Source organism: Oncorhynchus masou, chromosome 8 (assembly GCF_036934945.1).
Source record: "Oncorhynchus masou masou isolate Uvic2021 chromosome 8, UVic_Omas_1.1, whole genome shotgun sequence".
Taxonomy (NCBI): domain Eukaryota; kingdom Metazoa; phylum Chordata; class Actinopteri; order Salmoniformes; family Salmonidae; genus Oncorhynchus; species Oncorhynchus masou.
Genome location: NC_088219.1, coordinates 23,273,830 through 23,286,160, shown reverse-complemented (window position 1 = coordinate 23,286,160; position 12,331 = coordinate 23,273,830). Strand labels below are relative to the sequence as shown.

The following is a 12,331-nucleotide window of genomic DNA, read 5'->3' as shown; positions in this document are numbered from 1 at the left end:
ATGTCACTTGTTCTTGACCACAAAATGTTACAGAAGGTGGTGTGGACAGACCAGTACATGACTGGTGCCGAGCTCCCTGCCATCCAGGACCTCTATATCAGGCGGTGTCAGAGGAAGGCACGAAAAATTGCCAAAGACTCCAGCCAACCTAGCCATAGACTGTTCACTCTGCTACTCTTCGACCAACAGGCTCCGAGACAGCTTCTACCCGCAAGCCATACGTAAGACTACTAAATAGCCAGACTGCTAAATAGTAAATTAATGGTACCCAAACAATCTGCACTGACTCTATCTTGCACTGACCCTATGTACACTAGACTACATATACACCCACACCATATAAACACTCACTGATACACACAACATTAACACTCCCACAGAAAACCAACACACATTCATATACACTATTTATGCACATAAACACATACGCATACCGACACAACACAAACACACGTACATACGCATTACACACACACACACACACACACACACACACACACTCGTATTATTATCTATCCTGATGCCTAGTCACTTTACCCTGCCTTCACGTATCTACCTCAAATACCTTGTGTAAGTATGGTGTATTCGGAAAGTATTCAGACATTTTCCACATTTTGTTACATTACAGCCTTATTCTATAATGTATTTAAATGTTTTTTCCCCCTCATCAATCTATACACAATACCTCACAATGATAAAGCAAAAACAGGTTTTTAGAAATTTTAGCAAATATAACTGAAATATCACATTTCCATAAGTATTCAGACCCTTTACTCAGTACTTTGTTGAAGCACCTTTGGCAGCGAGTACAGCCTCTTGGGTATGACGCTACACGCTTGGCACACCTGTATTTGGGGAGTCTCTCCCGTTCTTCTCTGCAGAACCTCTCAAGCTCTGTCAGGTTGGATGGGGAGCGTCTCTGCACAGCTATTTCAGGTTTCTCCAGATACGTTTGATTGGGTTCAGTACAGGGCTCTGGCTGAACCCCTCAAGGACATTCAGAGACGTGTCCCAAAGCCACTCCTGTGTTGTCTTGGCTGTGTGCTTAGGGTCATTGTTCTGTTGGAAGATGAATTTTCACCCCAGTTTGAGATCCTGTGCGCTCTGGGGCAAGTTTTTATCTCTCTGTAATTTGCTCCATTCATCTTTCCCTCAGTCCTGACTAGTCTCCCAGTCCCTGCCATTGAAAAACATCCCCAAAGCATGGTGCTGCCACCACCATGCTTCATCATAGGGATGGTGCCAGGTTTCCTCCAGACATGATGATTGGCATTCAGGCCAAAGAGTTCAATCTCGGTTTCATCAGACCAGAGAATCTTGTTCCTCATGGTCTGAGAGTCCTTCAGGTGCCTTTTGTAAAACTTCAAGTGGGCTTTCATGTGCCTTTTACTGAGGAGTGGCTTCCATCTGGCCACTCTACCATAAAGGTCTGATTGGTGGGGTGCAGCAGGGATGGTTGTCCTTCTGGAAGGTTCTCCCATCTTCACAGAGGAACTCTGGAGCTCTTTCAGAGTGACCATCGGGTTCTTGGTCACCTCCCTGATCAAGGCCCTTCTCCACCAACTGCTCAGTTTGGCCGGGCAGCCAGCTTTATTACAAGTCTCGGTGGTTCCAAACTTCTTCCATTTAGGAATGATGGAGGCCACTGTGTTGCTGGGGACCTTCAGTGCTGCAGACATTTTTTGGTACCTAGATCTGTGCCTCAACTCAATCTTGGCTCGGAGCTCTACGGACAATTCCTTCAACCTCATGGGTTGGTCTTTGCTCTGTGGGACCTTATATAGACAGGTGTGTGCCTTTCCAAATCATGTCCAATCAATTGAATTTACCACAGGTGGACTCCAATCAACTTGTGGAAATATCTCACGGATGATCAATGGAAGCAGGATGCACCTGAGCTCAATTTCAAGTCCCACAGCAAAGGGTTTGAATTCTTATGTAAATAAGGTATTTATGTTTTTTATCGTTAATAAATTAGCAAAAACTTCTAAAAACCTGTTTTCGCCTTATCATTTGTGTAGACTGTTGAGAAAATGTTTTATTTAATCCATTTTAGAATAAGGCTGTAACGTAACAAAATGTGGAAAAAGTCAAGTCTGAATTCTTTCCAAATGCACTGTTATCTACCTCAAATACCTCACACCTTTGCCCATTGCTCTGGTACTGGTACTCCCTTTATATTGCTCCACTCTTGTGTTACTGTTTTTATTTTTTAACTCTGCATTGTTTGGAAGGCCTCGTAAGCAAGCATTTCACAGTGAATTCTACACCAGTTGTATGTGATTTGATCATCTAATCTAAGGAAGGTTTTACTGACAGCATCTCACCAAACTCTGGTTTCTCAGGAATCCTACTGGAACAACAGACACATAGCAGTTGTGTAGGAGAGGGAAGGAGGGAGTGAGGGACAGAGGAAGGAGGGAGTGAGGGAGTGCTTCTTCTGGGACTCGTCTGTTCTGGGGGGGAAGTGTCCTGTGAAGTGAAGGTAGAACTCTGAAGGCTGTTATGTGAGTAAATGGGAGCTGTTTTTGGGTAGATGGAAATGTACGTGATGAGCGTTGACATTTGGGAGGAGAGGGAAAGGAGAGGGGAGGGGCTGGCAGCTCTCTGACACACTAAATCACTCTGTGTGTGTGTCTGTCTGGGCTTCGCCTTGCCGTAACTGCTCTGCTCTACATCTCACCGCTGGGGCTCTGACACCAACAGGAGGTGCCCCGCAGGAGATAGAGGAGGATATCGATCTTTTCTAGAAATCTAGCTTTGATAAAGGCAGAGAAATACCACTTGTTTTGGTCATTTGAGTAATTCTTGGTAATTTCTAGTGGATCCATATTTGTAGGTTTTTGTTTATTTCTTGCTATGGTTTAAGGTATTGATTGTAATGGGGAGTTGTAGTTCAATAGGCCATGTAGATCGGGTAATGTGGGACATTTTTATTCATCTAATTTGCCCGAGCTAAAGACAACTGCTGAGACACCTCCTAGTTCCCCTTCTACTTATATTTCAATTGACACTGAAAAGGATCCTCATAATCATATGAAAAGTTAGGAGTAGTGATGCATCTATATGATTTTTTTGGGCCGATAACGGTATCGATATCCTTTTAAGCGTTCTAGTACAGTTAAATAGTTAACACACACACATGAACGCAGTGGCCTAAGGCACTGCATCTCAGTGCAAGAGACGTCACTCCAGTCCCTGGTTCAAATCCAGGCTGTATCACATCCAACCGTGATTGGGAGTCCCATAGGGTGGCGCACAATTGTCGCAGCGTCGTCCGGGCCGTCATTGTAAATGAGAATTTGTTCTTAACTGACTTGACCAGTTAAATAAAGGTTACACACACACACACACACACACCACACTGACCAAAAAGTTATTTTGTTGGCATTTACGTATGTCCCCATTACAAGTAAAACATAATCAAAACCTACGTTTGGGTCTTTGCGTGTCAAAAAAAATACATGTCAAATAACACTATTTGACATGTCAAATAACACGACATCTGCTTTAGTAGCTATAGTTAGCTAACTAACTATATAGCTAGGTGTCATCATCTAAAATAACCCTAATTTGTAAGACAGTTTTTGTTTGATTAATGGTGGTCGGACCCATCTATGTGAAGCTAGCCACAATAAGGATTAGCCACAATAGTTCATGAAAATAAATAGCTAGCCAGCTACCATGTTGCCCAAAGCTAACGTAATATGCAGCTATTTGTATTAAGCTTCATCAAAGCAATTTTGAAGGCAAACTGCAAATTATGTGTTGTGAAGCTAGCCACAATAGGGATTATGGACAATTGTGTAATTTGCAGTTTGCCTTCAAAGTAAAAGTATTGCATAATTATACTATTTGTATTAATTTGCCTCACTGTCAAAGACATACTTTTATTTTGAAGGATTCCTAAATCATTGCAAGATTGAATGAAAATGACTGCAGGTTCTACCATAGTTTTTAGGCTGGTTGTGTCATGTCTTGTTATGTCTGTTCCTGTCCTTTCTCTTCACTCTGTCTCTCTCTGCTGGTCTTTTTAGGTTACCTTCTCTGTCTCTCATTCTTCAGCTGTTCTACATCTCCCCTAACTAGCTCATTCACTCCTTCCCACCTGTTCTCTATTTCTGATTAGGTCTCTATTTCTTTCTGTTCCTGAAGTGTCTGATTCAATTTGTGTTTTTGATGCGAACAATAAGTAGCAATCTAGCAAATACTTACTCACAAGGATTCCTAAATCATTGCTAAGATTGAATGAAAATGACTGCAGGTTCTACTGGGCATAGTTTTTAGGCTGGTTGTATTGGTACTAGCTAGGTACCAAGCTAAAGATAGCTACCCCAGAAGTTGCGGTCCAACAAATGAGGCTTTATTCCCAACTCGTTATTGTGAACATATCGTTTGTGGCCGGTGTTTGCTTGTTTGCAGACTTTTTTGTACAGCTTTGACAGTGCTACTGTATCTTTTTAGACACGCAAAGACGGTGTTCCATAGTATGTATGTTGTGAAACTAATAGCAGTGACTCTATTACTGTGTAACTCTGGTAGGACAACATCTGGAAAATAGCGCACTTGGTAGTGTGTAATTGTGCTCGACCAGTCAGTAAAAGCCAACATCACCGATGATAGGGAACAGTTGACTGTCAAGGTCAATGAATTCCATTATCTTGGCTTTAATGGATTTCGCCCTTTGAGTTGTCTCACTGAAATTTTCTTACTCTTTCAAATGACTGCTGGACTTGTTCACTGCTCGATCCACACAGCAGACATTGTGGGCCAGGTTAGGAATGCTGTGTTGTACGTGTAGCGCAACATTTTACATGGCGTTATTACATCAAGTATCTATGTTATATAGGTATGCACGGTAGCTTTGACATCGGTTTTTAACATCGGTGTTAAACTAGACATCGGCCAATACTTATGTTGGCATTTTTAGCTAATATCGTCCTATTCCGATATGTTCACCAATATATCGTGCATCCATAGTTAGGAGTCGATTTAACAAGGGTAGAGAGGCACAGTCAGTGTTGGAATGTGTCCCCGTGCGCTGTCCCCTTGGCAGACAGTCCCAGTATATTAGGATCCCCTCTGCCCTGTGTGTTAGTGAATCCCTGGGCCAGGGCCCGTGAATGCACTCCATGAATGGGGACTGCCACTGTCTAATGACCGGGGTTTGGCGAAGCTGAATAAAGTGTGTTTATCTCATGGTGACCTAGAACCGGAGTTAAACAGGCATTAGTAGCATGCCTCCAGTCAGACAAGCCAGGGCCTTCTCTTCAAGGAGGGAGGGATGGGGAGGAGTGGGGTAACACGACATTCTGGGGATTTTTCCCTACCTCTGTCTGGCTCTTTCTCACTATCCCTCTCTCTTTCGCTATGGATTTTTCTCATTCTGTCTGTGTATAATCCAACCTTGTGTGCTGTTTGAATCTGTCAAGTTGTATAATTCTTTGTCGCTCTCTTTCTCTGCTGTGTCTTTGCAAACAGAGAGGTAGGCTAATGTTGTTCAGAGCATACTTGGTTGAGGGTACTCTCAATACTCTTCTTCAACACACAGCCCATCATGAGATCTTTACTCTCAACTCACAATTTTGTTGGAAATTTGGATTAGGAACAAATCATCTATTGACTACCACATTTCTCTTTGTTGTCACACAACTGTAGTGGGGTTTAAGCAGAATATGAAAAATGTAAAAGCCAGTCTCTGATCTCTCCCCTCCACAAGTGATCAAAATTTAATAGGACGATATGCAAGCCATGCATTTCCGTGAGAGGAGAGGCTGAGATGGATATTGGCTGTGAATAATGCACACCAAAGCCTTCAATTCAGTCTGGAACAAAAACCACTCATGTTTGCGTCAAGCATTAAGAGGTGTCCTCAAAGCGTCTCTCATAAGCCCAAACGCTCACAGTCCCTTTCCATATCTCTCTATCTCTTTCTCAGGGGAGGGTTACGTCTCTCCTCTGGGGAGGGTTACGTCTATTTCAGAAAATGATCAGCTGGCCCCCTATCCTCCAGAGCGAAGGATGTTCACAGAGAAGGAATGTAAAAGAGTTTCTCTCACAGACAGCTATGGGTTCTGTAAGGTCACAGCGGTCCCTCTTGGCCTAGGCCCGAATTCACAATATCTTCTTAAGAAGAAAAATATACTTAAGTGCCATTTTTTCCTTAACTTTATACTTAAAAATACATTAATGAAAAGTTGCTATTCCTCAATAAAGTTCTTAAACTCAAGGCAGAGAGAAAATAAGTTAAAGAAAGCAATTGAACATGTTTAATTCACTCACAAACTTAATCTTACATTTTCAGTATTGATTGTTTTAAATCCAATTCAAAAAATTGACCAGTAATCTCAGTAAAAATATGCTGTTATGATTGTCCTTGCTAGCTAGATAGCTAGCTAGCTCGGTTGCCTAGCGACAATCATCTTAAGAAGATAGTTAAAAGAAGTTCATCATTGTAAATAAGAATTTGTCCTTAACTGACTTGCCCAGTTAAATAAAGGTTAAATAAAAATACAATTATTCTTCCAGACCTCGGAAGGCATTGTGGTCTCTTCCACTGTGACTCCCCAGAACATCCTCTGACTGGTATCTTCTCACTCACCTACAGTGAGATAATATGTGCTCATGGCGGGAGTGTGGTCTATGTTCTCCCCTGTCATCTTCATGGTGTATACAGTGAGAAACGAGGTCAGAGTAAACAAGGCTAAGAGTGCCATGCAATATTCATGAGCCTTCACCGTGTTTAACGAGAACTCTGGGAGTTGTATTCTTTTGAGAGGCCTCGACAGGGACACAAAATACAGCCCCTTTTGTTTTGTTTTGTTTGGGCTGCGGCTGCCTTTGGAATGAATTAGCGGATTTGTTTATGTGTTTGAAGGAGAAATACAGGCGGAAAAACTGTCGCGCTGAGCCCGTGCGGTGCACAACGACTCCCACAGAGATCAGATGCTTCAATATTTATAAGATGCTTTTTTTTCTCCTCCCAAAGAAAAACTACTTTCAGTTTTCAAAACAGTGCTGGCTTTGTGTCTGGTTAACTGTTTCATACTGTTTCATATTTCAAGTGGTCGTGTCTGATTCTCGGCAGTCAGTGAGAGTTTCACACTATAGGGAGGGAGGAAGGAAGGGGGATGGAGTGGGGAGCCTGAGCATTAGAAGTAGAGGAAGAATGGAAGGAAGAGGAGATGCAATTCATTTTTCTCATCTTACTCTAATCTTCTCCAGAGAGCTACAGTTGTAGTTGAGATCTTCGAAGCTTTCAGCATTGATCTGTGGGATTTGGTGAGAGAGAGAAGTTGGGGAGCGAGAGAAGATACCTTTTGTTATTGATAACATTGATGGGGACATTTTTCTCTCTCCACTGGATATGTTTATACGTTAGAAGTGCTTGCCTCCTTCACTAACCACGGTTTCCTCCTGGGTTGAGTGAGGCCTTCAGTTTGATGGCTTCTAAAAGTTGAGGTTTCTTTGCTCTTGTCCATTCACATCCATATTTCCATCCACCCTACACACTCTCTCTCTCTCTCTCTCTCTCTCTCTCTCTCTCAGTTCTTTTCCTCTACCTTTCAGATCTCTCCTTTTCATGTTGTCCTCTGCTAACTTTTCGTCCATATACTTTACATCTTGACCTTTTTCATCCAGACTTTACTCTGTCTGAGTCAGGATTATAACCTAGGTGGTGAGTGAGAATACAGTCTCACTAGTCCATATAATTCCAGAGACTATAACTTGTTTAGCTTTCTTGAAAGCTATTTCTTAAAGGGCAATTCTGCCACTTTTCGACTTCATATTCAATATCTCCAGCACCAAACCAGTGTCGACATATGTGAAAATGGTGCGTTTCAATGATTTGTGGTTAAAATGATGAGAAGAAAGGTCATAAAAAGAGGTTAGGATTAAAAGCAAAAAAAACTGCAACGAGTTTTTAAAATGTTTTAACTTTTGAAGATGTCATCGGTTAGTTCTTTTTTTCTGCAAAACATAGAAATGCACTGAAGATATTGCTCTTCTGCTGGAGATAGAGAGTAAGGTAGTAAGGTTTTACTGCTGCTTCTCTGCAGGTATTTCCTCCTCGGGCTGGGACAGAATCATTGTTTGTTTTGCCTTCCTGCTCGCTCCTCCTCGGAGGTGATCATTCACAAGGCAGGGGTGTGTGTGTGGGGTCTTGGCTCAGCGGATCAGGCCCTGCGCTGCTCTCTCATCCGGTGGTGCACTGCTGTGACTGGACACATACTGTATGCAGCAAAAATGCACATGCACACAGTGTGTTCGCATAATACATACTCAACCACACACGTCACAATTTATAAAGCGGGGGGGGGGGGGGTCTAATCCTGAATGATGTTTGGTTAAATCAAATCAAATGTATTTATATAGCCCTTCTTACATCAGCTGATATCTCAAAGTGCTGTACAGAAACCCAGCCTAAAATCCCAGAACAGCAAGCAATGCAGGTGTAGAAGCACGGTGGCTAGGAAAAACTCTCTAGAAAGGCCAGAACCTAGGAAGAAACCTAAAAAGGAACCAGGCTATGAGGGGTGGCCAGTCCTCTTCTGGCTGTGCCGGGTGGAGATTACAACAGAACATGGCCAAGATGTTCAAATGTTAATAAATGACGAGCATGGTCAAATAATAATAATCACAGTAGTTGTCGAGGATGCAACAGGTCAGCACCTCAGGAGTAAATGTCAGTTGGCTTTTCATAGACGATCATTAAGAGTATCTCTACCGCTCCTGCTGTCTCTGAAAACAGCAGGTTTGGGACAGGTAGCACGTCCGGTGAACAGGTCAGGGTTCCATAGCCACAGGCAGAACAGTTGAAACTGGAGCAGCAGCACGGCCAGGTGGACTGAGGACAGCAAGGAGTCATCGTGCCAGGAAGTCCTGAGGCATGGTCCTAGGGATCAGGTCCTCCGAGAGAGAGAAAGAAAGAGAGAAAGAGAGAATTAGAGAGAGCATACTTAAATTCACACAGGACAACGGATAAGACAGGAGAAGTACTCCAGATATAACAAACTGACCCTAGCCCACCGACACATAAACTACTGCAGCATAAATACTGGAGGCTGAGACAGGAGGGGTCAGGAGACACTGTGGCCCCATCCGATGGACATTGTTAAAACTGCATTCCAGCTGAGGTCTATTCCACAAGTTACCACTGGCTAAATTTATGAAGTTAAAATGCCTATTTACTCTGTTCCATCTGACTGCCAATCTACTGTCTCATCAGCCCAGCCAGGCAATTTATTAACTTGATCTCCACTATAAAAAGCATCTAGACATTATCTCACATTTCATTTAGACTAACATTTAGTTTTCAACAGCAGAGATTTGTATAAATATTGCTGTCTGTCTCTCTGACATTTGCAACATTGTTTGGAACAATATTCAAATTAAATCTGGTAACCCGTTGTATAAAAGTGATAATGCCTTCAAAGCCCGTGTCTGGAGGATATATTGGCACGGTTTGCAACATGCGTGCCAATATATCGTCCAAACATGGACTTTGAGGGCATTATCACTTAAGTATCTTTTAACCTTTGCTAAATGTATTTGTGACAGCAAGCCTTCCCTTGTGTCTCTCTCCAGCCCAACGACCCAGTGACTAACATCTGCCAAGCAGCCGACAAGCAGCTCTTTACACTGGTGGAGTGGGCCAAGAGGATCCCCCACTTCTCTGAGCTGCCCCTGGACGACCAGGTCATCCTCCTACGAGCAGGTGAGTTCAACATGACCAGGTCATGAACATTCATCAGACCACATCAGCATCCCCATGGGCAGGTCACTGCAGCATTATGGGCTTTGTAGGCTATTTGTAGGTCAAGAGCAGTCAATCTCATAGAATGAATCATCTGTCATATTCTTTATATATGCTATCATCATTTGTGAATTTTTAAAAAGTATTTTCCCTATATGTTGCCCTTGCTGATTGCTTGTCGCTCCTTATACGACGGGTGGGTCTAATCCTGAAAGCTGATTGGTTAAAACCGCATTTCAGCCGGTGTCTATTCCACAAGTTACCACCGGCTAAATCTATGACGTTAAAATACCTATTTACTCTGTTCCATCTGACTGCACAGTCCACTGTCTCATCATCCCAGCCAGGCAATTTATAAACTTGATTTTAAACTAACATTTGGTTTTCAACAGCGGAGATTTGTATAAATCTTGCTGTCTGTCTCTCTGACATTTGCAACATTGTTTCATTATTCAAATTCGATCTCCAGCTGTCCCATAGTAATGAACGTGTCGGGAGTCGGGATGAGACAGGTAGGCAGCTTTTCTCAGCCAGTCGAAATTATGAATCAACACCATTTTTATGGATATATACAAAGAACTATCAATAGAAAACAGGAAAAATGAAAAGAAGTGCAGCTAGTTTGAAGTCTTTCCAGCTTCAGTTTGAATTGATTGTGTTAGCTGTGTTCTTAGGTTAGCTCCTGACAAGGGAACTTATGTTCAATGCCAGGTGAAATTGCGCATCATTAGCTCATTGTTATGGATGAATCCAAATAAATGTCACTAGAAAACAGCTTAAACAAATGCAAATGCAGCTACTTCGTTGTTATTCTGGCTGCACTGTTTGACATGACTGCAAGTTAGTAGTAGTTGGCTAGCTGGCAAGCAAGGGATAAGAACGTTGCCAGCCAATATGGGTCGCGTCCATAGATACAGAGCAAAAAGACAGGCAACCCGAACCGATAGTAATGGACAACCAGTCGGCTTGTGTAGCAACCCTAGATTTGTGTCACAGGACTATATCTTGTGGAAGGATGAAATGAATTCATAAAAATAATTTTTTTATAAAAATATGTCAATCATTATTTGAATATGTTGATAACTTGTTGTATAAAAGCAATAATGCCCTCAGAGCCGGTGTTTGGAGGATATATTGGCATCGTTTGCCGGCCCTCGACAAACCTGTGCCAATATATCCTCCAAACACCTGCTTCTTGTGCATTATCACTGAAGAATTACACAATTCACTTACACAACTCACCCTGAGGAGGCCCATCCATCCCCATCCATCTCTCTAACCCTCTCCTACCCCGTCTAACCATTCTCCTTCTGGGTACCCGTAGTGATTGAGAGAGTGAGACCTTCTGAGAAAGAGCTGTTCTGGAGCTAGCTGAGAGCGTCCTCTCTCTTCTTCTCAGCCCTCAGCTCACGTCTTCTATAAATAACCACTTTAGCTCTGCTGTCTCACAGATTAAAGCATTCTAGCCCCTCTCATTCCCAACTCAACTCTGGGGAAAAGCGGATAGTGTTGCTAGGCAGAACAGTTAAAGGAGCCCTGTCACTCAAACAGCACAACGCTCTCCGTGCCTTACCCTTACTTGGTATATGAAGTGTGTTGCCTTTATTGGGATGGCAGGAGCAGTACACCCTGTTAAACACTTGTCTCTCTGGGAAGCACGTCTGAGATGGGCTACTGATGGCCCACAACCTATGCATGAAAGAGCATTCTGGTTTGCCTATTCAGCCTAGAATTGATTAATTGGAATTCCCTTCCCTTGTTGTCAGCTCAATTTAGTTTGAATGTTGAATGCAACTTGATGAACTTTGTAATAGGTTTTCAGTCTTTCTCTCTCTTCTCTCGCTTTTTTCCCTCAGGGTGGAATGAGCTCCTCATCGCATCCTTCTCCCACCGTTCGATAGCGGTGAAAGATGGGATCCTCCTGGCCACAGGGCTACACGTCCATCGTAACAGCGCCCACAGTGCTGGAGTGGGAGCCATCTTTGACAGGTAGTCAAGATCACCCTGTTGACACTGCCTAGATACAATCAGCTTTGTGAAATACATTTTTGTTGGTTGCTATGTGACGTTTCCACAGTTTCCACAATTAGGGCAAGAGAAAAGTAGACCCTGACCTGTAACAGTGAAAAGGCTCTGTCAGAAGAAGAGGTGGTGATGCGTAACAGAGAGTGCTCTTATTATTGATTAACACACATTCATTAAATATGTATGGCTACAGGCAACGGACATCACAGGGAGATGGAGATCTGCTCAGACAGACATTTTGAAAAAATCTATTTAAATGCGTTCCTGATGAAATCCCACTCGTTTGACTGCAATCCCATGGCAGGCTGTGACTATTCCAAAGCAGATATTGACCTTCTTTTCCATTAGTCACATTTGATGCCTCTTGTTGCATCGTTTGTTTTTTCAAGTCACATTTGTATAGACGAATGTATACAAAAGAACAGTATCAAGATATGCCTTCTCAGTGTACACAGAAGTTGATAAGACCGTCCACTGTGAGATCAATCCAAGAGATTGAATTGTTAAGCACTCCAACACTCTAAACCCTGTGTCCCCTGGCATGCTGAG

General features: G+C 42.7%; 1 protein-coding gene across 5 annotated transcripts in view; it reads left to right on the top strand.

Annotated features, from left to right (window-relative positions):
• LOC135544404 (retinoic acid receptor RXR-alpha-A-like) overlaps window positions 1–12,331 on the top strand; it is a 156,863-nt gene that overhangs the window by 127,162 nt on the left and 17,370 nt on the right. For all 5 annotated transcript variants that reach the window (XM_064971981.1, XM_064971983.1, XM_064971982.1 and 2 more), the window contains 2 exons: window positions 9,589–9,718; window positions 11,614–11,746. In XM_064971981.1, the coding sequence (XP_064828053.1) occupies window positions 9,589–9,718; window positions 11,614–11,746 (263 nt within the window). The remainder of the gene's footprint in view (window positions 1–9,588; window positions 9,719–11,613; window positions 11,747–12,331) is intronic.